Source organism: Salvia splendens, chromosome 12 (assembly GCF_004379255.2).
Source record: "Salvia splendens isolate huo1 chromosome 12, SspV2, whole genome shotgun sequence".
In the NCBI taxonomy this organism is placed as follows: domain Eukaryota; kingdom Viridiplantae; phylum Streptophyta; class Magnoliopsida; order Lamiales; family Lamiaceae; genus Salvia; species Salvia splendens.
This window is the reverse complement of record NC_056043.1, coordinates 25717385-25741217: the sequence shown is the minus strand read 5'-3', so window position 1 is coordinate 25741217 and position 23833 is coordinate 25717385. Positions and strand designations below refer to the sequence as shown.

The window sequence follows — 23833 nt, the reverse complement described above, 5'->3', positions numbered from 1 at the left end:
GCCACTGGTCTGCATGCGGAGGGCGTTGGCGTACAAACCCGAAAATCGAGAGACGCCAGCCCTGATTCGGTCCCAGCACTTCCGGACCTCCTCCCCGGTGCACGGTCTCCCTTCAGGGCAAAATGCCCTGTAGGCTGCAGCTATCTTCGCCCACAAGTTGACGATCCTCTGGTTGTTTGAAACGAGAGGATCGTCGCAAACACTCACCCACGCCTTGGCAACCGCAACGTTCTCCGCGTCCGTCCACTTCCTCCGGCCCCGGATTTCGGCGCGGGGCTGCGACGACTCGCCGACCTTCTTCGCCTTGCCCTTCTTCTTACCCCGCCCTACTCCCTGGCTTTGAATGAGAGTTTCAGAAACGTCGTTAATATCAAAACCCAAGTCCGCTAAGGAGAAGGTCTCCGAATACTGTGCATCCGTTGGGGTCGATGTGTGCGAAGAACCGGTGGAAAAATCAAAAGTCGGCCGATAGGCGTTGTCCCCCCCGTGCGTCGCCTGCGACTGTGGAATCATATGTTGCGCCGGTGGCATCATCTGCTGCGCCGGTGGCTGCATGCCGGGTGCCCACCCCGGCATCATCTGCATAGGGGGCTGCATGCCGGGTGCCCACCCCGGAATCATCTGCTGCCACGGGTACACGTTGTAGTACCCGCTCATTGGAGGCCAACCACCTCCCCCAGGAGCCGGGGAAGTATGGGACCCTGCCCCGGGAGTCGGGGGCGTCTGAGACCCTACACCGGGAGCCGGGGGAGTCTGAGACCATCCCCCGGGATTAACTGGAGTACCTTCGTAGTTGTTCTCCATTGCTCGTTATTGATCTTGTACAGAAAGTAAGGTAGAGAGAGAGTACTCGTTAAAACAAGTGGTGCGAATGAAAATGAGGTTCAACGCGCGTATATATTGTGTTTTGCGAAAAAAAAAAAAAAAATATTTAAATCCGACGCCGGTTTGGCGCCGATCCGGGAGCCACAATGGCGCCCGTGAGGATCGGCGTGGGAACCGGCGTCAGCGCGGGAATCGGCATGGCGACGCCGATTTTGACGCCGATTTCGCCCACGCCGGTTCCAATGGTTCGGCGTCAAACCGGCGTGGGCGAAAAATCGGCGCTCCGGTGGTGACGCCGACCATTGGAGATGCTCTTAAAACGAATGTTAATTAAACAAGTACTGCTAATAGTGGTAAAAATAGTACAGAAAAAAAAAGCAATGAACATTATGTCCCACGTAATGCAAATGGATTGACCTTTAATTACATTCGATTGGGTCAGGTGGCTTTATTTCGTAATTACATTTACGCCCTCAGTCATTGGAAAAATCGCATAAAATAAAAGAGGAATAATAGTATTATGCCCTCACCCATTGTAAAAATCGAATAAAATATGGAAAGTAACTATGTGTATTTATGCCCTCATTCATTGGTCAAATCGACCTAACGAGGAATAAGTGCTCCATCCGTTTCCGTTATTTGTCATTAATTTTTTTTAATCTGTTCACTATTTCCTCCTTCCATCTTATTATAATGACTTATTTCTTTTTTGATATATAATTTTAAAATGATATTTATTAAATGAGATATTTGCATCTAATATCACAAATTTTTTAAAAAATTTTGTTTTGCACAAACTTTAAATTTGATATATAATATTACGAATTTAAATAGTTGTTAGATTTTTCTCACTGACAACAAAATCTAACTACATTTTATTTGTTATACATCACATATGATATGGATAGGGGTGGAAATATGGATATTGGGTTTACCTATTCCCGACCCTATACCTATCGGATATTGAATACCCATTATCCAATAAAATGAGATTGAGTATGAGATCGGGTAATGAAATTTAAGATGAGTCGGGCATTTGGTAACCCAATCGGGTATCCTAAATTTACTCCTTCCATCCTATTATAATAACTTAAGTATTTCTTTTTTGACATATAATTTAAAAATTATATTTATGGAGTAAATGATATATTGATGCCTAATATCACGAAATTTTCAAAAAATTATTTTATGATAAACTTTAAACTTGACATATAATATCACAATTTAAATAGTTGTTGAAAATTTTTCAACAGGCGATGAAATCTGACTACATTTTATCTGTCACTACATCACATACGATATGGTTACCACCGAAAAATGATAGTGGTGTGATTACAAAGTCCCTATAAGCTGATAGTACTGTATAATTATCCATCTCATTCAAATGTAATCAAATTTTATTGTTGGTGGAAAAATTCAATTAACTATTTAGTTTGTGAAATTATATGTTAAATTTAAAATTAGTGGAAAAAAAGAATTTCTTGAAAAGTTTCGTTATATTATGCGTCAATATCTCTTAGTACTAATTTAAGTAAAAAGAATAAAATAGTAATAGAAAAAATAAAATTAAAAAGTAAAATATTATGAAATATAATAAAGTAACTTAAAGTAGATGTTTTATTTTAGCTAAAATGAAAATGAATAAAATAGTACTAATAGAAAAAGATAAAATTAAAAAGAGTAAAATATTATGAAAGATATAAAGTAACTTAAATTAGATGTTTTATTTTAGGTAAAATGAAAATAAATTATTTATAGTGGGATAAGTAAAAAAGAGAAATTAATAACTTAACTAGTTAGTAATAGATGTTAGTATATAGTAGTAACTTATTTTTAATAATATTTTAATATAAAAATAAAATTCATATTTGAATAATTTTTATGACTCTATGATAATTAAAGACAGAAGAGGATGGTTTGCATTCATTCCATGGAATAAATGACTAAAGAAGAAATATATTTATACCCTCATTAATCAATCAATCCATCTATTATCTATTGAGAGGAAAACAAAGTGTCGCCGTCACTTGAGTAAGCACTAAACCCTCAGTGGACTACAATGTCGTCTCCTCAGCCGCAATCCATGGAGTCGCTAATCCTGCAGCTCCACGATATCTCCGCCGTCAAATTCGGCAATTTCAAGCTCAAATCCGGCATCTCCTCCCCAATCTACATCGACCTCCGCCTCATCGTCTCCTACCCTTCCCTGCTCTCCCAAATCTCCCGCACAATCGCCGCCACCGTCCCATCCTCCGCCCACTATGACGTCATCTGCGGCGTCCCCTACACCGCTCTCCCCATCGCCACCTGCATCTCCGTCTCTTCCAATGTCCCCATGCTCATGCGCCGCAAGGAGGTCAAGGCCTACGGCACCGCTAAGGCCATCGAGGGGGCTTTCCAGGAAAATCAAGTCTGCCTCATTGTTGAGGATCTCGTTACTAGCGGCGCCTCCGTCCTTGAGACCGCCGCGCCGCTCCGTGCCGTCGGCCTTAAAGTCACTGACGCCGTAGTCGTGATTGATAGGTCAGTATGCGCAATACCAATAAGTAATTCGCTTTCTGATTAGTTTAACTCCACTTTATTTTGGATTTAATTGTGTGTACTTGTTCATACTTTGTTTGGATGAGGTGGTGTGTGTGTGTTTTGTATGTGGAATTGTTGTGTGGTCGAGGCTGGATTTCAATGTGAAAGTTTAGGTATTTTATTGATGTTTATCGATACAATTGTTATAACGGTGTAAGTATATTCCCTCTATCTTTAATTTGTAAGTAAGATTTTAAGTTTTTCTCATGATTTTAAGTTGTCTGTGAAATTCTTTGTATTTATTTGCTGATTATGAACGTGTTTCAGTTTGATGTTGTTTGCCCACTTATGTTACTTGATTCATCTACTCTTTTTTTTGTTACAGAAGATGTGAGTGTTCAATGTTGTATGCTTGAGCTTCTTGCTCTAAAGATTTTCTTATAAATTCTTCTATGTCTCTCTTATATACCTAGAGAGCAAGGGGGCAGGGAAAATTTGGCACAAAATGGAATCACCCTTCATTCAATGGTGAAGCTGACTGAAATGGTGAGGATATTGAAGGAGAAAGGGAGAGTGTCAGAGGAGACAGAAAAAATGGTCATTAAGTTCCTGGAGGAAAATCGTCAAGTGTCGGTTCCTACACCAGTTGTAGCTGACACAAGGTTGACAGTCAGAGTTCCATTTGAAGAGAGGGCAAAGTTGGCAAAGAATCCTACAGGAAGGAAGTTGTTTGAGATTATGAAGACGAAAGAATCTAACTTGTGCTTGGCTGCTGATGTTGCTACTGCTGCTGAGTTGCTTGATATTGCAGACAAGGTAAAGGAACATAAGAATGATTCAGTTAGTTATTTAATAAATATGGCTATTCTACCTGAGATCTGCATGTTGGGTACTTTTGCAGGTTGGACCTGAGATCTGCATGTTAAAAACCCATGTTGATATATTGCCTGATTTCACACCTGATTTTGGATCTAAACTTCGCTTGGTATATCCCTACTCTCCAAGTGTTATTTTCACATTTAGCATAACTGTAGCTATCAGTGCTTCACTGTTGCAGTCCCTTGAGCCATCTCATCAATGTGCAAACATTATGAAAATTGACTGATTCTATTTTTCTCTAGGGAATTTGAACACTTGTCATCCATGCTTTCCATGGGCTATCTAATTTATAGTTAAAATCTCCCACGCCCCCACCCAAATAAGAAAAATATTGAAAAAGGTCGAAGAAGATAGAAAACATGCCATAAATATCTGGAAACTTCTTGTACATTACTCTATCTGTAATGGAAATTAAAAGGGTTTGAGTGGCTACATTGTTAAATAAATTTTGAGAACAACTAATTCTTCTTTATCTTCTGAAGCTCGCAGACAAACATAACTTCTTGATCTTTGAAGATCGCAAGTTTGCCGACATTGGTAACACAGTCACCATGCAGTACGAAAGGTAAGAAGTTCTACTGATTTCCCTTTTAATAAAGTTCATCTTGTACTTTTGTTAAGAGTCTTATTTTGTTTGTACAGTGGTGTCTTCCGTATACTGGACTGGGCAGATATAGTAAATGCTCATATAATTTCAGGGCCAGCTATCGTGGATGGCTTAAAATTAAAGGTGTGAACATGCTCAACTTTTTTGATTATCAGAATGATGTTATTACGTTACTCATATTTATTATGGATTTTATGATGTAATATAGGGTTTACCTAAAGGCAGAGGCCTGTTACTGCTGGCTGAAATGAGTTCTGCTGGTAACCTGGCAAAGGGTGATTACACAGCCGCAGCTGTTAAAATTGCTGAAGATCATCCGGATTTTGTTATTGGCTTCATTTCTGTCAATCCAGCAGCATGGACTGGTGGGCCAGGAAATCCAGCTCTCATCCATGCAACCCCTGGAGTTCAATTGGTGAAAGGTGGCGATGCCTTGGGTCAACAATACAACACTCCACACTCTGTAAGTATCATTTTATTTATGGTGTAAGCTGCATTTGGTAGCTAAGATTAATATGAATGCTCGTGGATGATAATTTTCAAAACTTTTTGTTGGAAATCGATTCATTACCTCGTGCTCACCATGGTAAATGATATTGTGAATGTGTTTTCTCAGGTCATTTCAGAAAGAGGCAGTGATGTGATCATTGTGGGACGTGGAATTATAAAGGCTGCAAACCCCGCGGAGGCAGCTAGGGAATACCGGCTTCAAGGATGGGACGCATACTTGGTAAAATGCAAGTAGTAATGCTTCTACTTTTCTCGTCTAATGTCTTCCGCCGTGGTATGAATTTTGAGTTGGCATTTCAAACATTGAGAATAAAAATGTTGTGTTGGTTTGTATTGCTTCCTGGCTTACTGCGATTTTCTTGATATGCAAAGTTGATTTCCACAAATGATGAATTATATGTTTTGTTCATTACTCCCTCTATCCGTGAATAAGAGTCTCGCTTTTCCAATCTGGTCTCTCCGCGAATAGGAGTCTCGATTCATAATTACTATAAAATGGTAAAGAGGCTCACACATTTCACTAACTCATTCCACCCGCATATCATTTAAAACTAATATATACTCCATCAACTTTCTTCCACCCACTTTTCTTAACATTTATTCAAACTCGTACCGGAAAGAAATGAAACTCCTATTCGCGGACGGAGGGAGTATATTTTAATTACTGAGAGAATGAGATATTACTTTGGTGTACTAATTATAATCAGATCTAGGGGATAATATGGTTTCGGTAACCAGTCATATTCAAATTAATATGCCCATTTATTATGTTTTAAATATATATAGTGATGTGTGCTCTAATATTTAGTTTTTGGGACATGACATGAAAATAACTAAAACTATTTGACTTGTTAGATTCTTCAAATTTGGTTAAGAAAATGTGAGAATCATATTGCATCTCATTTTCAAACTGTAATTTAAGCTGGGTTTTCGTTTCAAAGTTGGGTATGAATTCGACATTATTTATTTTTCTGATTCATAAGAGTGAGGATGATGTAAACATGCAATAATGAGACAAAAGAAGCTTGTAATTCTGCTAGCTGTTATTAAAACTGGCTGGCCATTACTTGTATCGACAAAATAATCTAAAAATTCACATTGTTTGCGTAATTTACAATAAAATTATATAGAGAAAAATCAATCTCTAGGGTAATTTTGGTATTACCATGTACTTTGGGAACTTTGCAATTCCCCCTACCCAACCCGATGGATGAAATATTGGTGATTTTAATCGTATGTTAATATTAAACGACGTCGTTAATGTTATAAAGCCTCTATTTTTTTTATGCTAAAATAAATATAAGTACAATGTGGATATTTTGAAAAAGTAAAATTAATAAATTATGATATAAGAAGTGCATTGGCAATGTACAACACAAAAGAATAAGGAAGATTTGGCTATGAACATACAACCTTATTCCAAACCCCAAATTCACCACAACTTAATTTATGAATTTTCAGCATTTCATCAAAACCCCAAAATGGCTGTGTTGATATTTCTTCCCTCATTCATTCACCTTCTTCTGCAATTCTATTATTAGTAAGTGATAATGCATTATCCACCCACCACCACCCTTAACATTCTGCCTGCAATTTTCTGCTTTCACAATTCACAAATATCCAAATTCTATCATCAATCCTCTGATTATTCCTCTTTCCGAAAATTAAATAAGAAATCCTGACTTCTATTGATCATCCGCACAAATCATTTGCCTCCTACCTGATTGACCTGTGTTTCTTTCCATGCAACTACTTGTGGTGAACGTTTGTCCAAGTTTTCCAATGGTTTACTTTATCAACAACAACCTCAATTAACACCCTACCCCACATCACTGTATGAATTTTCTTAATTATTTTGTATTTTCCTTGAAATTGGTCAAAATATTGATTTTTTGGGGGAATTGTTTGTTGCTTCCCTTCCGTGCCAATGCAGAAGAAAATCGACAAAATGGGGTTTTTCTTGTGATCTTAGCGTCGTGTCGTGATTTGTGTTTGAAATTCCCAAATGTCTGTTCAACAAGAGAATGGGGAATCTGAAACCGAAAACGTTTCAGGTTAGGGTTATTTAATTTATGAATTTTGTTCTTTCTGTGGATCAAGCACCTTAATTACAGTGGTGTTTGATGATACATCTGAATTTCAACTAATGAATAAGTGCATTCAGAAATTGTATAATTTCATGGGCTATTTATTTGTACGATCAGTGTTAATCATTAGATGTTTTTATGCCCTCATTTTGGTGTTTCTGGATATCATTTAGGATGCCACATGAGAATGTCCTTTGTCGAACTTGGTGAAACTTTGCATGTTGTTTAGATGCTGTAATGTAAATCGGCTCATTCATTCCCTTTGATGCTTATGCAAATGATGTATGTTGCCATCTGCCAATATGAGTATCCTGATGATCATTATACCTTCGCAGACGCAGCTTCTTGTCTTCACGACCTTCTAAAATTGGAAACCTGGGAGGACAGCCCGAAGAAATCACAGCCATCTTCTCTCTGTGAGTGATAATAGGCGTTTTTAGGTCCTGTAACTCTGCTTCTGCTGATACTGTCCTTTTTTGGTCCTGAAATGATCAGCTCAAGTTGCATGTAGTCTGAAATACAGTAGTTCCTACTGCCAGTGCACTCATAGTTAACATGTGTTGCTATTGCACTTGTGACGAGTGTTCCTAATGTGCAGTCGGGTTAAAACACGAGTAAAAATTCCATGCTCATTCCATACCAAGTGGCATGATTATGTGGTATACCTCACCACTAATTTATTGACAAATGGAAGTAAAAAAGGTCCCACATGCCACATAAATTTAACTCCAATATAGTAAGGTAACGACGTGGCAATTCTTTCATTTATGGAAGGTTATTAGATATGGAATGACTATAGACATGATACTCCAATACCTCCCTTATTATATAAAAATTATAAATTTGATACTTCAGTATCTCTCTTATAATTTCCTAGAATTGGCGTAAAATATACTTCAATATAATAGTAATATTTTATAAAAAAAAAGTAATCATACTAGTATACATAACTTTCATGTTATAATTGTTTGATAGTAGTGCTATTTTAGGATTTGATAGTAAGAATATTTGTCTTTGTTTTATATTTATATATACAAAAAATTTATAGAAATAAAATTTATGACTATAGCTTAGCATAATAAATTATACAGTTTTCAATTATTAGCAAGTAAAATATTAAGAAATTTTATAAACAAGAAAATCAAAAACTAAAAATAAAATAGTATGATTTCAAATAGAATAACTTGAAGATCACCGAAAAGTATAATCTTATGAAACTTAGTCGGTAACTAGTACATAATATGTCTCCCACTTTCATAAACAAAATTTCTACAATCCTGCAGAGTAAAACCAACATTTTGTGCTCCCCCCGCTTCATTTGTTAGGTAAGAATAAGCTTCTGTGGCTTTAATCCCAGATTCTACCATGGTGTTAAGAATGCCTCCCTTCGTTTCTGTAATTTTTCGACACGATCGAATCAAATGCTTTTGATTATCCTCAACAAAAGGATGATTATGAAAATCATTGAATTCGACCACTTCCCAAACACCTCCTTCGATATGAAATCTAATACGAGCCATACACCCACATCTTTTTAGTGACCTTTCAGTTTTTCTATCATCGGATGGGGCAAATTCTGAGTATCCCTCACAACAACACAAAAACGTGCATCCTCGAAGCTCGTTTTTACGATTATAAAATTTCTTACCTTTACGAATACCAAATCCCTTGCTGAAGGCATATGCATTATAGGCCTGATACGCCTCTTCTTCATTCGTAAAAGTCATTCCACGTTTAAATACAAATTCAGTCTCCACAAGACGCACGTAGGAATCAGATGGAATTTCTATCATAGAAAAAAATATGTATAACTCAATATAAATTCACGCAATTAAAAATACTACTATATGTTAATAAATTCAAATTAAGGATTCACTATCTTATCATTATTCAATCAAAATGAAATTATTAGTAATAGAAGAACGTCAATTGTAAAATCAAGAATGTGTATTTTCAAAAACATATTACAAAATGGATATAATAACATATTCCACTATCTATGTAGTCAAACAACACATACATACATCATATAAAGATAATGGAGGAAAACTTACCCATGGAATTCAAAAGGGATGGAGAATTGGAGATGATTTCTTCTCTGTTGCGTGATAAGACCGAATGAAAATGCAATACACAGACCGAATGAAAATGCAATACACATAAAAATATTTTTATATTATAAGGGAGATATTGGAGTATCATGTCTATAGTCATTCCATATCTAATAACCTTCCATAAATGAAAGAATTGCCACGTCGTTACCTTACTATATTGGAGTTAAATTTATGTGGCATGTGGGACCTTTTTTACTTCCATTTGTCAATAAATTAGTGGTAAGGTATACCACATAATCATGCCACTTGGTATGGAATGAGCATGGAATTTTTACTCTTAAAACACGGGAAATAGTAATTTTCCAGCATTAATAAGACTAAGATGACTGTATATACAACCTGGATTGCAAGGGCATTCCGAGTTGCCTACTACCGCAAAGATGTGACATTTAACTACGTAATTAAGTTTGCTGCCACTTTGGACCAAATAATATGCTTGTAAATTTCAAGGGTCCTCAATCCAGTTGATAGTGTTTTATAGCAACGGGAGAAATAATCAACTTGAAATAGAGAAGTCATCTAATACTATATATATTTGCGTTCACTTCAGGAGACTAATCTTGGTTGAAGCATTTGATTCTGTATTCTTGTGGTGTTTCCAATACTCTGATATCCTTTACATTTGACAGGATTTGTCGATTCAAATTGATATTTTACGTGCAAGAAAGCTGTAAACTTTACGGCTGCCTGCAACTTGTTTCACTCATTTTTATGCGAACAGGTGCCCGAAAGAGGCTGCAGAGTATATTAACTGAAGCTGGCAATGGTTTTTGTGCCGATTGTGGAGCTGCAGATCCTAAATGGGTGTAAGGCTCAGAATTATCTCTTTAGTGGATTTTTTCAATCACACTTAGTTGAAAAATCCCATTATGTTAAGGTCATTTGGAGACGGTGTAGATAGGTCTACCCAACTTCATATATAAAAAATATTGCGACTTATATTTCCATCTGTTATGAACAGATCCTTGACCATTGGAGCATTCATATGTATAAAGTGCTCTGGTGTGCATAGGAGCCTCGGAGTGCATATAACAAAGGTCTGGAGCTCATCTATAATGCCACTGGCTATAAGTATAGTTGGATTTCTTTAGTTGAGAATCCATGAATCCACATATGCATCCAGTGATCTTTCATGTCTACTTTGTAGGTTTTGTCTGTGAAGCTTGATGAGTGGACAGATGTGGAAGTTGATGCCTTAATCGAGATGGGAGGAAACAATGCTGTAAATTTCAAATATGAAACCAACATCCCTGAAGATCACAGAAAACCAAAACCAGATGCTTCTGTAGAGGAACGTGCTGATTTCATAAGGTAGTAAAGCATCTTGTTTGAGGTTTTTTTCTTCTCCAAATGTGTGTTTATCTATTTTCTGAACCTATTTTTTTTTGTACACAGGAGAAAATATGAGCTTCAACAGTTTGTTAACAAAGAATTACCAACATGTTTGCCTTTTCCATCGTCAACTTCAGCATCCCATAGCCATTCTTCTAGTTGTACTTCTCACTCGGGATCTGAGAAGAAACACTACAAAAAACAATCCACTACACGCATTCATGGTCTGGGGAACGCATTTCGTTATAGCTGGAAACGAGAGCACAAGGCAACAAAGAAAAGCAACACAATGGTAATAAATTGTTGATAGATAAGCCCCATATATGCCTTATGGTTATAAGAAATTAATGTCCATAGAGTTCTAGTTTATTCATACCAAAGTTTTTGTACATCGAGATGGATAATCTTTACCTTCTTCTCTCACTTCCCATAGGCAGGTATGGTTGAATTTGTAGGATTGATTAACGTCAAGATTGTGAGAGGCACTGACCTAGCTGTCCGGGATATGGTCTCTAGTGACCCATATGTCATCCTCAATCTCGGAAATCAAGTAAACCATTCTTCACTACTCTTTTCATGATCTCTCTGCAGTTGGATTGATGGTGCTTCTTGTAACGAGTACAAGGCTTCTCCTCATGCTGCAGTCTATGAAGACACGAGTGATAAAGAATAACCTCAACCCCGTTTGGAATGAAAAACTAATGTTGTCAATACCAGAGGATATTCCTCCCCTTAAATTGGTAAAATCAGAAACAAACAGATGATATTGATTCACGGTAATCATTTTTAGTTCTTGTTATATTGAATGATTTATTTGCAGCTAGTATACGACAAGGACACCTTCTCAACCGACGACTTCATGGGAAGCGCTGAGATTGATATTCAACCACTTGTCTCTGCTGCAACAGCGACAGAGTCTTCGTCATTTAGTGAACCAATGCAGCTGGGGAATCAGAAAGCAAGCAAAGAGGAGAATCAGAAAGCATGCAAAGAGGAGAATCAGAAAGCAAGCAAAGAGGAGAATCGGAAAGCATGCAAAGAGGAGAATCGGAAAGCAAGCAAAGAGGAGAATCGGAAAGCATGCAAAGAGGAGAATCAGAAAGCAAGCAAAGAGGAGAATCGGAAAGCAAGCAAAGAGGAGAACACCGTTGCAAGAGATGGTGCCATCATCTTAGAAGACGGTAAGGTCAAACAGCAAATCGCGGTTAGGTTGCAGAATGTCGAGAGGGGAATGTTGGAGATTGAGCTTGAATGTATGCCTCTCATACAATAGCTGCAGAATGTAGCTTCTTAGCAAGTTAGTCACCTATATATATCTGGCCTCTTTTGCTTAATCTGTTAATAGAGAATTAATCTCAGAAATTGTGTATGTCATGTGTTGTAGAATTGTAAGAAAGAGTGGTGCAATGGCGCGGCATCGACTTGTAGCACTGGATCGTTGACTGCTCTTACTAAACTCTAATTAAATTAGGAAGAAAATAATTTGCTCGATTTTTGTATCATTGTATGCATCAATGTTCATTTTTTTTTGCATATGTACCACAGAGAGAGAGAGAGAGTTAATATGGAAGATCAGTCTTCATCAGTAGATGAGTAGAGTTTCAATCAAATTTACAATCTTAGGAAAATGATTTAATTGGATATGAATAATGTAATCTATGATTTCCAAGTGGTATAATTTTTTTATGCTACCTTCGTCCGTGATTAGAGTCACTATTTGCCGTTTTTGTCTGTCCGCAATTAGGAATCTCGATTCACATTTACTATAAATGGTAAGTAGGTCATACATTCCACTAACTCATTTTATTATAAAATTGAGACTTACATTGTATTTCATCTTTTTTCATTCAGTTTCCTTTATAATAGTATTCTTAAAAACTCAGTACCACGCTCAACCAAGACTCTAATCACGAACTGAGGTCACTTGTTAATAGAGTTCATGATATGAATATATTCTACTACTATAAGATATAATGGAGTTGCCAAAAGGAAATCCTCTTCATCTATAGTATCATAATACCTTGTTCAGAATGCATACCTTACTTGAGAAATGACTTACTTTTGATTCCCTAGAAATAAAAAATGTTTTCTTTTTCTAACAACTAGGAGTATCTTAAATTTTCAGTTGAACTGACACAGATTCCAACTGTACTGAGTTATTAGTACTTACTAATTTATTCAAGTAAAGCTGCAAAATGAAGCTGCAAATCTTAAACTGGTGAGCACGTTGATGTTCAAGTAAATATTATATTTTGATCTAAACAAATTTAAAATATCTTAAAACCACGAGATTTGCAAGCAGATTTAAAAACAAATTTAATACATCCATCCCACTATAATTTAGCCAAGAAAGTGTAACAATCAACACAAGTGCATGTGCATATGCAAATGTTAAAAAAGAACAAGAACTATCTGCATAATCAATGAGCAGTCTTCAAATTAAATCAAAATAAACAAGAAAAAAGAATTCTTGCAAGAGAGTGTAGTAGTAGTATTCATCAGAGGATTCTTGAGAAAAACCAGAGGTCCTCCTTCAAGCCATCATCATCAACATTATTGATCAATATAGTTATACATTATCGCAGTTGGCTGCAAAGAATTTTCAAGCAGCATATCGGCCATGGCTACGAACCCCATAGCCACGGCCGCACCACCACAACAACAGCATCGACGAGGCGAATAACCGATATCCACCTAAATTTACTACTATAGATTATATACACAGATGATTCCCTCCGCATAACATAACCAATGAGTTATGATTCATCATAAACACACACACACACACACACATTTCACCTAATAATGTGAATTACCCAAACCTCAGGAGCAGCAGAGGGGGCAGCGGACCAAGCCATTCTCGTTGCACTCGGTGCACCTCTTCCGCTGCTCGTCGAACACCTTGCGGCTCCCGTTGCAATTGGCGCAGGGGGCGAACCTCATGTCATTGCAGTTGGCGCACGGCTTGGAGGGGCCCAGCGGCAGCCCCTTGAGGAGGCGGACGAGCTCGCCGGCCTCCAGCAGCTGCCGGATCACGTCGGCGCCGCCGATGTACTTCCCCTTTATGAACACCTGCGGCAGGCTGACGTGGCTCTCCCCCAAAACCCTCTGCAGTTCCTTCCTGTACGCCACGTCCATCGATATGTCTCGCTCGTCGACGCTCACGCGAAACCCTCGGAAAATCATGCGCGTGCTGTGGCAGTCCTGGAATGTCTTCCGAATCCCTCGGAGGCTGGTGTGGTAGATCACGACTCGGTCCTCCGTGCCCGGGAGGCGGAATGGAGCGTCGGCGACGGGCGATTGGATTGATTTGGGGGCGAATTCGAGCAATTTTGAGGGTTTAGAAGAAGGGGGAGGAGGAGTGGGGAGCTGTTTGGGGGATTCGAAAATTGAGCACAATTTCCTGACTTTGCCCTTGAGTGAGTTCCCGGCGGAGACCATCGAGCCAAACGGGGAGGTGTAGATCGAGGCGCTCCGCTGCAGCGCGGGGGAGGTGTAGAGGTTGTAGAGGGGCTTTGTGGCGACTTCTTCCTCCACCGCCGCCGGTGGAGAATTGAACGTCACCGATCGATTGAAGTAGGATGAAAAACGCGGTTTGGGGATTGTATCCGGCGATGATTCCATTTCCAGATTCTTCCGATCGGAGATGGAAATCGAGAGGATTTCGAATCGATGGAGAGGTTGGGGATGGAGGCGTGGATTGGAAGACAATTCTAGAGAGTTGGAAATGGGGTAGAGAAGAGAGAGGAGGTGGAACTTTTTGAAAAGTTGGGAGAGATAGAGATAGAGATAGAGATAGAGATAGAGATAGAGAGAGTCGACGTCGCTATCATCAGTTTGCAGAGAGAGGCGAGATAAAGAGACAACGCGGAGAATGCTTTTTTCAACTGTGTTTTATGATTTTTTTTTAATTTATAAAGTTATTCTTTCATTTTCCCTTTTCTAGTGAAAATTATTCTATTTAACAACATTAATGAATATAATAACTAGCAAAAATAACGTCCAACCTCAAGGAGATATATCTTCTTCTACATTTAATAGTTTGGGCTTAGGAGATATGATCAGATCAATAAGTGAAATTCTATAAAAAAAATAAAGTAAATCTTAATTATTGGATCTTGTGATATAACAGTTAGATTAATGTCACGTATCATCTAATAATGTAGATTGTGTAGTCTAATAATGTAGCTCGACTAATAATGTAACGCGTTTTAGTCTAATAATGTAGATTGTGTAGTTTAATAATGTAGCTCGGCTAATAATGTACTAACGCCTTTTAGTCTAATAATGTAGCTCGTATATTATTATCACAATTATCCAATTTAAGGATTTAAGGGCTGAAATTTACTTTGATTTTTGATATAATTTTACTTATTGATAATAGTAGTCCCCTTGAGCTTAGTGCATAAACATAGCATATTTGTAACGATAAATAAGTAAATATTTTTGTATAATGATAGCGTGCGCCTATGGAAGTCTATCTCCACAATAAATGTGGCTAGAGAATTTTGGAAATGTGGGTATTACTAATATTTGTGAAATTATGTGAAGCGAATTCGTGATATATATCGTCAATCAAATTGGGATTTTGTGTATTAATGAAAAAAATCACATGTGAACCTCGTGTCTCTTTCTTTAAAAACAGAATTGAATATTCATGAAGACTTAGAAATTCGCATAGTTATATGGGTCTCTAGTATATACTATTACAGTAGGATAATGGTAGATTATTAAGTATTCATTCGTGAGTAACTGCTGACTATGTTAATAACTTTGCTATATACTTCCTCCTTCCCATGAACTTGAGGCGTTACTTTTCGCTACGAGATTTTTAAAAGTTATGTTTAGTGAGTTAAACAAAATAAAATAAAGTAAAAGAGAGAATAAAGTAAAAGAGACGAGAGAATAAAGTAAAAGAAGGAATAAAGTATGTATAATTAGATGTTTTGTCTTTTAGCCAAAAAGAAATGACTCAAGAGTAAAGTAAAATAAGGAATAAAGTATGTATGATTAAATGTTTTGTTTTTAGCCAAAAAGAAATGACTCAAATAACTTTACACAACCCAAAATGAAATACGACTCAAGTAACTTGGGCAGAGGGAATATGTCAATACGAAGACATTTGTATGTTAACTAAATTTTTTTGACATACAAATGTCTTTCTTGTTGCTATGTGAAAATAAAAAGACATTTTGTATGTTAACAAATTTTAGTTTACCATACAAATGCCTTTGTGTTCACATATACTATAACAAAGTTGTCGACATAGATAGCAGTTAGCAACGCATGAATAGTTAGCAACTGACCACATTCCTATAGTTGCAGATTAGATTAAGTATGAAAGAATTATAAAATTAAGAAATACATAAGAAAATATAAAGTATACTAGTTGTGAATACATTATAATTTAAGTAGCATTATACTTTGATGTGCGATAGTTAATTTTACGATAATCAATATCTGAAATAGTGCAAACATTTTCTTCAATTTATGTCGGTAATATATCATTCAACTTTCATCTCCTATTTAGAAACGCTGACGCAGGTCTTCCTAAAAGAAACCTTTCGATATTTTAGAAGTCGATATTGACGTTATAAATTAGGACTATTAATCATGAAGTTAAATAAATTACCGGGCATGGCTTGGACAATTGACAAAAAATTACCTCCTCTTTCACGAAATAATGTCCATATTTATCATTTTGATTCATCCATAAAATAATTTTCATATTTACCCTTTCTATTTTTGATAAGTGGACTCTATTTTTTATCAATTCATTATACTCACATTCTAACATAGATATATAAAATGAGATAATTATTTCACTAAATTTTTCAACTTATTTTCTTTCACATTTTCTAAAATCCGCACTTGATTATGAAAATTTAGATCGTGGGCATAGGGAGTATTCATTAAGTTGCGGCGAAGTAGAGAGAGATATAAATGGAAATTACTATACTCGACAATATAAATGGACTAAGGCCATCCGCAACGCTGTCTCTTAACCATCTCATCCCTTAACTATTCATGAGCCCCACTGTACTTTTAACTCCATCTCTTAACTAAGAGACAGAACCTGCAACCCTCCATCTCTTATCCGTCTCTTAACCATCTCTTAACTTACCATTCATTCAATTTCATTTTTTATTTTTTCCAACAAATTCAATTAATTAAAAACACACTTCATTAAATAAAATAAAATTACAATTTAAAATCCTAAAAAAATACATAATTAAATTCGTGGCAAAAAAAAACATAATTTAAAATACAATTTTATAGAAATTAAAAAAACTACTCTGCCGGCGAATCATCTCCCGAAGGCGATGGCGGTGCACTCAAGCTACCTGGAGGCGGAATACCAATTTGTCTTGCCATATACTCAATTCCGGCAAGATGAGCTTGGTATTGTGGAGGCATCATGCGGGAAGTGTCCGCCATCGTGACGGTCAAGTACATGGATAATAGGGTGTTCGAGCCCGAGCCCGAGCCTGCCTAGCTTGATTCGCCTCGGCCCCTCCTCCCTCTAGCCGCCTTCTCCGCCTTGGTCCCTTGCGGCTGAAGGCGCACACAGGAGGATCCCCCGGCATCGTCTGCCGTGCCCTCAACCTCCTGCGAGGCAGCCTCTTGTGCGACGCTTCCCGAACCGCCCCCACTAGACGAGTATTGGCCACTCACCGTGTGCTTCGTGCGCTTCGAGGTCGAGGTCGAGCCCGAGCTGGACCGCACACCGCCGGCCCACCTTTCCTCGTCTTTGAAGGCCTCCCAGACATCGACATGTCTGAATTCTTTGCCGGTGTCGTCGAAGTAGACTCGCAAAGCCGATCTCAGAATGTCAGCTCCCGTGGCTCCGCTTTGGTAATGAGCCGCTTCGTTCTTGTAGATGTCGCAGAATTTTTGACCTCCCTGTCGACTCGGTCAAAGTGAGCGCGGAGCATCTTCAATGTGCGGCGGCGGGACCCTCTTGGCTTGATCTCGTTGTAGGCCACGGTGACCTTTTCCCATAAGCACTTACGGGATTGTTGATTCCCGACGATGGGATCGTACGAGACGCTGATCCAGGTGTTGTACACCGCCATCGTGTCCTTTCGGCTGTAAGGATGTCGGCCTACATCCTCATCCTCCTCGGCCGCCTCCGCCTCTTCCTCCACGGCGTTGAATGCCCTGGAGCTTCCACCGCCTCGTCTTCTTTCAGGATGAGGTTCATCCGGATAATCCTCCCGAATTTGGGATAATCCCTGCGAATACCTCGGTGCGGAGGGACGTGCGTATGCATCCACATCAAAATGGGGTGGTTGGTACCCCCGGCGTCGACGAGCCCTGGGTGCCCGGCGTAGACGAACCGGAACCGGAACAACCCAACACGTTGTACATGCCCCCAGTCGCCAAACACGTTGATGTCAAACCCGCCGGAGCCGCCACCGCCAGAGTTTCCGTCGACAGACATTTTGTGATGAGGGTTAGATGAAAATTGGAGAGGAAATGAAGATGAATTGGAGGATTTGATGTGTATTTGTTTATGAAATGAGGATGAAATATGAGTATTTGTAGAGTAAAAAAAATAAAATAAAAAGGAAAACGGTCGAAAAACGGTAATATTACCGTTTTCAAATTTTTATTTATTATTATTTTTAATTAAATTCAATTTTTTTTTAAAAATTATTTATTGCGTCAGCGTGACGAAGCCTACTCGCGGGCCGGCTAGTGGACGTTACTCATGGTGTAATGCTCGCTCTATATGGGCTATATGGTTGACATGGTGTGTTGTTTGCCCTATATGGGCTATACGGTTGACATGACGTGATGTTCGCCCCGTACAGGCTATACGATGCCCTCTATTTGGGCTATATGTTGATGGTTTGTGTACCCATGTTCATTGTCGAGCATGTATATGATGTGAGTTCGTTTTTATATAACGTGATCTAATTTTGATTTGATATGATTGTTGAATGTGAACTATGTGATGATATGATATGTTACTGAGCCATACACGGTCTGATATATGAAGATGACTGATGATTCCGTGCAGTTATAAGATGCTAATAGTAATAATATGAGGTGCTTAGAGCATCCACAATCGTGCTATTGCCAGCGGCACGGTTGTGGGCAAGAGCACGGTTGTGGGCCCGACCCCACTTTTTATGCCTGCTCTCTGACAAGGGCACAACACCCACAGCTGTGCTCTTCCGCAATGACGAGAACAATTAATTTAAAATTCAATTACATAAAAACATTTCCATAATATTAAAATTCATTAAAAAACCACAATAAATATTACAAATTACAAATAAAATAAAAAAGACATAATAAAAATCCTAAAAATTAAAAATTATATAATTAAAATCCTAAAAATTAAAAATTACATAATTAAACTCCTAAAAATAAAAAATTACATGATTATTGGCTAATATTACCCGAGGAAGACTACGCATCCGGCGGCACCAACCCCAATTATTTTTTGAGACCCAATATCATGTCCTCGTGCGTTTGAAGTTGCGTGGGGTCATAGTTGACCTATCGGCCATATTGAGTTGGGCCAAAAGGGCACACAACGAGTTGTTCGGGGGTGGAGGTGGAACATAGGGTGCGGGTTCGGGGGCGGGGGCCGATGGAGTCGCGGAGCGCCGGCGGTCGGCCGCCGCCTTCTTCCTTCCTTGCGGTCGGCGTTGGGAACCGCTTGGTCCGGCATCGGGGCTACCCAAGTTAGCTCCGGCGAGTTGGCTAGCCACTTCTTCGGAGCCGGAGTCGGATAGGGATACCGACCTTGACCGTTTGGAGGAGCCGCTAGAGGAGGATGTTACGCCTCCCATATACCTCGGGTGGAACCGCGTTTCCTGCCAAACGTTGAGGTACCTGAACGACTTTCCGTTCAAGGATTGGTAGGTGCTCAGCGCGGCAGTGATGATGTCGACCTCGCTCCGGCTGCTCCCGGCATTCCGCGACTCCTGGAGGAAATAGCCATTGAACTTGCCAATTTCTTCGTTGGCTCGGCCGATGCAGTTGCGCACCATACTCTCGTTGCGCTCGATCGTTCCCGGCGGCCGGTTTGCATTCTACCGGCGAGAGACGCGCCACCAAAAGTGATAGCCGGATTGGTTTGTGCCAACCGCCGCATCTCCGGAGATTTCGAAGTACGCCTTGAACAATTTATCCATCTCCGCCGGAGTGTACGGTGTGCGGACACCGGCGCGAGTAAGAGGAGTCGGAGTTTGGGAAGGGGCGGTCGACCTAGGCTCCGGTGTCCACTCGTATCGCCCTTCGGAGGCACCTTGGTCGTCGATTGGGTATGGCCGGTAGCCACCCGGAACGGCCGAATCTTGGGTGAGAGGAGGGGCCGAATATTCCGTTTCCGGACTAGGAAACGGTTGTCCCCCGAACCATTGGGGGTTCCAACCGTGAGAGGGCGGGTTGTCATCGCCTTGGCCGGACATTGTTAGGGTATGAGAGAATGAAGATGAAAATGGATATGGGAGAATGAAGATGAGAATGGATATTGGAGAATGAAGATGAGAATTGTGTAGTTTGATGTGAATTTTTGGGTGTGAAAGTGGGGGTATTTATAGATGAAAGTGTGTATTTTTGGGGGGAAAAAAATAAAAAAAGGTGTAAAAAACGGTAATAAACGGTTATATTTTTTTTAGGAAGTGAAATTTTTATTTTTTTATCGGTTTTTTTAATTAAAAACCGATTTTAAATAAATTTTTTTTTTGAAGGCAACGGCTATGTCGTTGCCCAATCCCGTGCCGCCACGTCAGCTGCTCGCTGGGGCGAGCGCAGCGGCGGCGGTGCTTCGCCTTGCCAGCGGCGCGGACGGCGGTGGCAACCGTCGCCACCGTTGCGAATGCTCTTAGAGCATCCACTACGCATCCCGCGCGCGGCTCACGTTCTGTCCCGGAGGGACGGTTCCGCCGCGGGACGCGTTGCAACGTTCGTCCCGTCCCGTAGCCCGTCCCCAGCCCGTCCCGTAGCCCGTATCCGCGAGACAAGGGACGCGCCGACCCGTCACACGCCCGGGCGACGTGTTGCCCCCATGATGCATGTGTGACGCCCACTCGTTGGCCCGCGAGTGGGCGTCGTCACGGATGACTCAATAATTCATTTTTTTTAAAAAAAAATCGAATTTTAATAAAAAAAATTAATTTTCAAACGGGTAATATTACCGTTAATTTTTTATTTTCCTTTTTAAAATTTTTTTTACTCTATAAATAATCATATTTCATACTCATTTCAATCACAAATACACATCTATTCCTCTAAAATTCTCTCTATCACTCCAATTTCTATCTTAAATCAACTCAAACAAATGGATCCTTTTGAGCAAATGCGTCAATTTATGGAACAATCACTTGAAGAAGATCGACGACGAGAGGCGGAGGAAGCCGTGCCACCCCCACGACGCTCCCGGAAGTACATCAATCGGAACCGGGAGGAAGCCACCGCACGGTTAGTACGCGACTACTTCTGTGATAACCCGATTTGGGGAGATACCTACTTCCGTCGCCGTTTCCACATGAGTAAACCGCTATTTCTCCACATAGCGAATACTTTGGCGGCCCGGGAAGAGTTCTTCCGAGAAGGGTTCGATGCGGTCGGCCGTCCCAGACACACAACGCTGCAGAAATGTACTGCAGCCATCCGTCAGCTTGCGACTGGACAAACGGCCGACATATTCGACGAATACCTCCACATCGGAGACACCACTGGGCGCATGTGCTTGTTCAACTTCTGCAGAGGCGTCCGGGCAGCCTTCAGTGACGAATTTCTCCGGAGGCCAAGCACGGGCGATTGTCAGTTCCTCCTCAACCTGCACGAACAAGTGCACGGATTCCCCGGGATGCTTGGCAGTGTTGATTGCATGCACTGACAATGGAAGAATTGCCCGGTGGCTTGGAGGGGGTACTACACGAGCGGCCAAAAAGGCACCCACCTAACCGTTGTACTCGAGGCCGTTGCCGACTACCGGCTTTGGATCTGGCACGCGTACTTCGGGGTCCCTGGCTCGAACAACGACATAAACGTGCTCCACCAGTCCGACCTCTTTACCGAAGTTTTGGATGGTAAAGCGTCGGCCATCAACTTCGTCGCCAACAACCGGCTGTATAAAATAGGGTACTATCTCGCTGACGACATCTACCCGAAGTGGCCGACCTTCGTGAAGACGTGCAGCAGGCCTGTGAACCCAAAGCAGGCTCTTTTTGCGCAGAAGCAGGAGGCTGCGCACAAGGATGTGGAGAGGGCGTTCTGGGTTCTCCAAGCGCGCTTCAACATCATCAAAGCCCCGTCTCGTTCGTGGTTCATGGAGAGCATGGTCGACATCATGTATACGTGCATAATCTTGCACAACAAGATTGTCCGAGACGAAGGACCCGATGCGGGAAATTGGTTCGACCCCGAATCCCCCGGAAGCTCAACCGCAAGTAGTCCGACGCGAAGTGGAGCGCATCCGTCTATACAAGAACGATTGGCTATTCGGCCAAGGACACGTGACTCTAGCGCCCACACCCAACTCCAAGAGGATCTAATTGAGCACATTTGGGAAAACTTTGGCGGAGAAGATTAAATTATGTCATTTTTATTTTTTTAGAATTTTAATTATGTCTTTTTTTCTTTTTTTTAAGTTTAAGTTGTAATGTTGTTTTAATTTTAATTAATTGTGTTTGTTTAAATTGAATTGAGTTGGAAAAAAAATAAAAAATGAAATTGAATGAATAGTAATTAAGGGACGGAATAAGGGACGGTTAAGGGACGGAGCGTTGCAGGTTCCGTCCCTTAGTTAAGGGATGGAGGAAAATAGGACAGTGGGGCCCTCAAATAGTGGTCAAATAGTAGTTAAAGGACGGTTTAAGGGACGGTATAGAGACAGCGTAGTGGATGACCTTATAATAATATATAGTAATGGTGATATATGGAAAATTCTATAAATAAATATATGTTTGACAAATAAATGAGAAGCTTAAATAAAAATATATAAATAAGTATGGTGAAGAAAACATTTGGAGCATAATTCTTAAATCATGGTATACAAGTTATACAAAACTATGTAAATTTGTATATATATTGATGTCTTGATGATATTATATACAACTAGATTTGCTTAACTAGATTTGCTTAATTACTGTTACGGTTTTGGTTTTAAAACATTTCCTCTTCGATGGATCGCAGATCTGGAAGGGTTATTACAGGAAAGACCACACTAGCAGCTAAAATCTTTCACAGTTCAGAGATTGGGAACTTCACCAAGTTGATTTGGGTTAGAGTTTCTTATCCAACTACAAAAAATACTATATTGTTTGTTGTTTTAAGACTACTAGATCCAGATGTCGTTCCAAAGGACATTTCTTTTGAGTTACGCATACAAGTTCGAAGTTTATTGGAGAAAGAGAAATACTTGCTTGTGTTGGATGATGTGGATGAAATGAGTAAGGAGGATCATGAAGTGCTTCGAATGACCATTGGAGGGAGTGATAAAGAGAGTAAAGTCTTGATCACTAGTGTTAATCGTGGACTAGCTCATTTTGTTAAAAAAGATTGAAGCTGCTCAAACAAGCAGAAAGTCTGGACTTACTCAATTTGCGGCTTTACTCGGGAGATTTAGGCCTTTCTGAGTTTCAACGTCTCTGGACAATTTATTGCAGACAACTGTATTAGCCTGCCGTGAGATATTGTTTGAATGGATGAAGCTCTTACCAAAAAACTTCTGCAAGTGTGGGAAGATATTAGTAGAGACATAGTTCCGTTTAAGGTTCCAGTTACAGTGAGTTGCCCTATGACCTGAAGCTTTTCTTTCTCTACATGGCAATATTTCCTCGTCAATCAAAGTTGCGGGTTTCATAACTGATTCAGATGTGGATTGCAGAAGGGTTTATACCGTAGAGATAAAATTTCATTTTGGAAAAGACTGCAAAAACATATTTGGAGAAGCTTGTAGGAAATAACTTGGTTAAGATTGAAAAGAAAAG

The 23833-nt window shown here is 39.7% G+C and overlaps 3 protein-coding genes across 5 annotated transcripts; 2 read left to right on the top strand and 1 right to left on the bottom strand.

Annotated features, from left to right (window-relative positions):
• Positions 1-2812: 2812 nt before the first annotated feature.
• On the top strand, positions 2813-5730 carry LOC121758536 (uridine 5'-monophosphate synthase-like). Its single transcript, XM_042153917.1, has 7 exons — positions 2813-3348; positions 3822-4164; positions 4250-4333; positions 4710-4792; positions 4870-4957; positions 5043-5297; positions 5451-5730. The coding sequence occupies exons 1-7, from the start codon at positions 2885-2887 to the stop codon at positions 5577-5579; spliced, it is 1446 nt and encodes a 481-aa protein (XP_042009851.1). The 5' UTR covers positions 2813-2884; the 3' UTR covers positions 5580-5730.
• Positions 5731-6736: 1006 nt separating this feature from the next.
• On the top strand, positions 6737-12379 carry LOC121758537 (probable ADP-ribosylation factor GTPase-activating protein AGD11). Of its 3 annotated transcripts, XM_042153919.1 has the most exons (11): positions 6737-7178; positions 7278-7398; positions 7767-7847; positions 10267-10351; positions 10507-10582; positions 10693-10856; positions 10941-11169; positions 11311-11427; positions 11522-11617; positions 11698-12174; positions 12262-12379. In XM_042153919.1, the coding sequence occupies exons 2-10, from the start codon at positions 7350-7352 to the stop codon at positions 12148-12150; spliced, it is 1350 nt and encodes a 449-aa protein (XP_042009853.1). In that variant the 5' UTR covers positions 6737-7178; positions 7278-7349; the 3' UTR covers positions 12151-12174; positions 12262-12379. The 3 variants fall into 3 exon arrangements, with proteins under 3 accessions (XP_042009853.1, XP_042009852.1, XP_042009854.1); XM_042153918.1 differs by having other exon boundaries at positions 6738-7178; positions 11698-12379; XM_042153920.1 differs by lacking the exon at positions 6737-7178 and having other exon boundaries at positions 7366-7398; positions 10175-10351; positions 11698-12379.
• Positions 12380-13344: 965 nt separating this feature from the next.
• LOC121759386 (uncharacterized protein At5g39865-like) lies at positions 13345-14728 on the bottom strand. The gene has a single exon (XM_042154946.1). The coding sequence runs from the start codon at positions 14499-14501 to the stop codon at positions 13701-13703; it is 801 nt and encodes a 266-aa protein (XP_042010880.1). The 5' UTR covers positions 14502-14728; the 3' UTR covers positions 13345-13700.
• Between the last annotated feature and the right edge of the window lie 9105 nt (positions 14729-23833).